The sequence below is a fragment of the Papaver somniferum genome, chromosome 1 (genome assembly GCF_003573695.1).
Source record: "Papaver somniferum cultivar HN1 chromosome 1, ASM357369v1, whole genome shotgun sequence".
In the NCBI taxonomy this organism is placed as follows: Eukaryota; Viridiplantae; Streptophyta; class Magnoliopsida; order Ranunculales; family Papaveraceae; genus Papaver; species Papaver somniferum.
The window spans coordinates 81,534,373-81,539,094 of record NC_039358.1 but is presented as its reverse complement, the minus strand read 5'-3'; the positions used below and the strand labels follow the sequence as shown (position 1 = coordinate 81,539,094).

At 36.8% G+C, this 4,722-nt stretch overlaps 1 protein-coding gene across 4 annotated transcripts; it reads left to right on the top strand.

Moving 5' to 3' along the window:
- Nucleotides 1-1,407: 1,407 nt before the first annotated feature.
- Nucleotides 1,408-3,562, top strand: LOC113292098 (probable purine permease 5). 4 transcript variants are annotated; one of them, XM_026541433.1, is made up of 3 exons: nt 1,408-1,553; nt 2,102-2,140; nt 2,364-3,562. In XM_026541433.1, the coding sequence occupies exons 1-3, from the start codon at nt 1,526-1,528 to the stop codon at nt 3,431-3,433; spliced, it is 1,137 nt and encodes a 378-aa protein (XP_026397218.1). In that variant the 5' UTR covers nt 1,408-1,525; the 3' UTR covers nt 3,434-3,562. The 4 variants fall into 4 exon arrangements, with proteins under 4 accessions (XP_026397218.1, XP_026397217.1, XP_026397220.1 ...); XM_026541432.1 differs by having other exon boundaries at nt 2,361-3,562; XM_026541435.1 differs by lacking the exon at nt 2,102-2,140.
- The last annotated feature ends 1,160 nt before the right edge of the window (nt 3,563-4,722 follow it).

Sequence of the window (4,722 nt, the reverse complement as noted above, 5' to 3'; positions counted from 1 at the left end):
TTAAGAGAAACTCTAATGGTCTTTTTCTCTCACAAACCAAATATGCACTTGATCTTTTAGAGAAAACTGATATGTCAGGTGCTAAAGATTGTTTCTCTCCAGTTCATGTCAGCTGCAATATGAGCGCTCATGATGGTGAATTACTATTTGGTCCAACAAAGTTCAGGTATTTGGTTGGTGCCTTACAACATCTCACATGGACCATGCCCGAGATCTGCTAAGCAGTGAATCAAGTGTGCCAACACATGCAAAGTCCCACTGATGTTCACTTAACTGCAGCTAAGAGGATTCTTAGGTATATCAAAAACACGTTGGATTATGGTATTTTGTTTAAAAAGGGGTTACTTGTAGTTCATGGATTTAGTGATGCAGACTGGGTAGGTGACCAGATACCAATCGCAGTACAGGTGGTTACTGTATATTTTTTGGGTTCAATCTTGTTTCTTGGTCTAGCAAGCGACAAGGTACAGTCTAAAGAGCTCTACAGAGGCGGAATATATGAGTTTAGCTTAATCTGCTGGTGAAGTTGTCAGGTTATGTAAGCTTCTCAGATACCTTCATATATTCTTACACATTAATCCAACACTTCACTCTGACAATCTCAGTGCCATTTTCTTCTCTTCCAACCCTGTTTTTCACAGTCGTATGAGACATATGGCAGTTGATTTCCATTTTTTAAGAGAACTGGTTCAACAACAATCACTCCAGGTGCACTATATTTTCACTATTGATTAGATTGTTGATATCTTTACAAAGGGATTAACAGGTCCTCGATTCAGTTATCTGCGTGACAAGCTGAAAGTGTCTTCTACAAAGATACTTCATCTTGATGGGGGCTAACAGAGAGTGACATTCCCTAACTGTAACTGTTATTATAGTTTTATCTGTCCAGCCTGTCATTAGTGTGTATTTGTCATTACAGCTGTATCTGTCCATCCTTTCACTAATGTGTGCTGTCTTGTTCTGATTGGTTTACTATGATCAGTTATGTCGGCCTATGTATATATGTTGTTATTACTTTTCTGTTTCTCTGTAATCAAGACAATTGACTTGATCAATTGCAACTGTGTAAGAATTCTCTAATGAAACCCTTCTACTAGAAACAGGATATACATGATTAGTTGATTGTTGAATTCACCGATTAAGCTATTTTTTTTCCTGTTTTTATCCGAAAAATAAAAGTGTCTTAATCAACTCTTAATTTTACACTACATTTTAGGGAATAAATAGATATGACATACATCTTTTTTTACCTATTTTAAGATAAAGTTTCAATTAAAACCAAAAATAATTTTTTTTATTGAATAGATAGTGTTTGTTTCAAGCCAACCAATCAGATTGTTTTGTAACGTGCACACTTTTTAAAGGAGTATGTACAAAATTGGACTCTCTAAAGATCGCTCCACCTACCACCGCCTCGGTTTTTACTACAGTGCGAGGGAAATGATATATCACCAACTCGGTTGTTTCTAGAATCTCCTTCTGGGATTAACAATCAAGAAGAAGAACAAGAAAACCTTCGGTCATGGATATGGATCCCTCACTCGCACCAGGTTAATAGACACTATCTGAGTTTCATCCCTTAATGTCAATTTTTTTATTCTTTTTGAAGCATCAGTTTCTGTCAATGTTAAACCCATAATTCTTTTGTTCTTCTCTGCTGTTTACTATCAATTCTTTACTTCTAGATAGGGTTTATCTTCATAATTATTATTAAGTTTTGTGATTGAAATATGATTTTATTTCGGCTCAGTAAGAACAGTTCATACACTGATCTCTTTTCAATAGATTCAATAGATATAGGCTCTTTGATTTGTCCTTCTTCAATTGGTCAGTATTTGTTGAAGTTAGATACACAGTTTGTTTTGTCGATTATCCAATTGCTAGTTGAGTTTTAACACTGAACTAAATTGGGGATAGACATAGGTTCACCTCGAGATTGGATTACCATGAACATACTTCCTAGGGTTCTATAAGAAATATTGTCTGTTATCCTGTGGTACAAATGTTTTCAATTTAATATTTCCAATTGGTCTTTCAAGCGAGATATGAATTCATACTCTTTCCTCTTAAGTACTTTTTTGATAATTTTCTTTTGCAGATTATCCCCAATTGTCTTACAGCATCCTACCTAGCCATGGTAAAACTTCGGAATGATCAATTTTGCACGTTTCCTGAACATGTGAACTTTCATTAATTAGTTTTGTGTGTTCTACCTTATCCAATTCTCCATTTTTTGTGGGTGATAATGCTGTTATGTTAACTGAATTTCAAGAGCATATATGGTTTCATGTTTTTTTACTATAATTCCTTCTCATTGATTCTGAATGTAATGGGTGTGGTTTTGTTTTTGACTTAAGAAGAAACAAAGGAGGATGGATCACCAGAACCTTCTCTTTCGTTGCTGGACCAGCTTTCTAGATTTAAAACCGTGGCATGTGAAGCATACACAAGGAAGCCAGCCTCGTACTGGATTCTACTAGTTCTAAGCATTGGATCAATGCTTGTTGCTTTTCCAGCATCGAGTCTCCTATCTCGTCTCTATTTTGCTAATGGTGGAGAAAGCAAATGGATAATTTCATGGGTTTCAGTTGCTGGGTGGCCTCTAACCGCTCTATTCTTGCTTCCGTCATATATTTTTCTTAAAATTCAGCCAACGCCTCTCACGTTCAAGCTCACGCTCTCTTATATTGTTTTAGGGTTTTTAAGTGCTGCAGATAATCTCATGTATGCATATGCTTACGCTTATCTGCCTGCATCAACTGCTTCTCTTTTAGCTTCTTCTTCACTGGTTTTCTCTGCCATTTTTGGCTATTTCATAGTTAAGAACAAAATTAAAGTATCCACGTTAAATGCCATTGTGATCATAACTGCGGCAGTTGTTCTTATCGGTTTAGATTCAGATTCAGATAGATTTGGTAACGTCAGTGACAGCCAATATAGATTGGGGTTCATATGGGATATTGTGGGATCAGCTCTTCATGGACTCATATTTGCGCTGTCAGAGTTGGTTTTTGTGAAGTTACTGGGCAGAAGGTCTTTTCATGTAGTCTTAGAACAGCAAGTTATGGTATCCTTATTTGCTTTCATTTTTACAACAATCGGGGTTATTGTAAATAACGATTTCAAAGGCATGAAATCTGAAGCTAAAAATTTCAAGAGTGGTGAGGCGTCTTACTATGTGGTTCTTATTTGGTCTGCATTAACTTTCCAGTTGGGAGTTTTGGGAGGAACTGCAGTTCTTTTTCTGGCTTCAACTGTTTTAGCTGGTGTCATTAACGCAGTAAGGGTTCCTGTCACTAGCATTGCAGCTGTTATTCTTTTCCATGATCCAATGAGTGGCTTCAAAATTCTTTCTTTGATTATTACATTTTGGGGTTTCGGATCATATATTTATGGCTATTCTTCTGCAAGTACTAAAGTGTCGCTGTAATGATTTGGCTAGTTATTATTGTATTTAAATCAAACCTCAACCTGCATCGTATAGTGCTTTTAATCTTCAAAAAAATGTAACTTCCCGTATTCTTCGGTATAAATGAGTGTCAAAAGGCAAGTTCAACTAGAAGTTAAACCAAAACCCAAGTGTTGAGAGTCAAATTTTTGGCCTATGTTTGTCACGCTACAGACTTGCACAATGTTTGTTTACTCGTGACTCATCTGAATCGTCTGGATCTGACTGAAATCACCTGACTTGAGTCAGATTTGACTCATCTGACTCAAAAATATGTGAGTCAGTGGTTTGGTCTCATGAGTCAGGGATATTTTGTTACCTGACTCAAACAGGTCTGAGTCAGATGTTATGTCTGAGTCAGGGGTTGAGTCAGATCTGACTCAAAAGTGAAAACAAACAGTTTGATTGCTGACTCGATGTGTGTCAGGAGTTGACTCAAACCCAGACGCCGAATCAGATGCAAACAAACAATGTTTAAGATTGTTGACCCAAGGGCCAAGACCACTTCATGTACTCGGTTTTTACTACACTAAGGCATCTCGATAACTTGCCTGGCCACATTCAAAATCAAAGGGGATGATAGTGATTGAATGAAACCGCTCCACTAATTACTAATCCATCTTTACTATGCTATAATGCATCTCGCAAACTTTCCTGGCCAAAATGGCATATGGTTTTTTTTTTTTTAATGAAAAATGGCATATGGTTTTAGTGTTCGCATCCTAAAATCATTTTTACTACCCCCAAAATTAAAATGCATCTTGCTAACTTGCCTGGCCAAATTGGTACCTAGGTTTGGTGCTTGCGCCCTACAATCACAACACAAGCAAACAACAATATTTGTGGTGCATCTACAAAATTGAACTCAAATTGATTAGTGACATTAAGCAAGGTCAGATTTGTGATCAGTGATTTCCCTTATGCATACCCGTTCATCTCTCTTGCTTTCCTGGCCACAATTGTACATGGTCTTGGCGCTTGCATCCTCGGCTCCCAACACAATGAAACCACAATTTTGTGGTGCATTCATTGACATAAGCATGGTTACCTAACATGTATGTGGCTTAAAATTACTTAAAACTTTGTGAGTGTTAAGATAAGATATCTGTCATTTCCATGGATTTGTGTTTCCATAGAAAACGATTAGACTGATACATCATGGAGAATGATATTTATTTGAAGCTTGGGTCCTGTTTGGTATAGTTTTCAAAAACAGTTTTCTGTTTTTAAAGATACAGAAAACAGGAGAAAACATGTTTGGTAGGGACATT

Excerpts from the sequence above, each read along its gene's own strand:
- LOC113292098 (XM_026541432.1), top strand. The coding sequence starts at position 1,526 with ATGGATATGGATCCCTCACTCGCACCAG. Across the intron at positions 1,554-2,101 it reads GGATCCCTCACTCGCACCAG|ATTATCCCCAATTGTCTTAC; the intron begins GTTAATAGACAC and ends TTTCTTTTGCAG. Across the intron at positions 2,141-2,360 it reads CAGCATCCTACCTAGCCATG|AAGAAACAAAGGAGGATGGA; the intron begins GTAAAACTTCGG and ends TTTTGACTTAAG.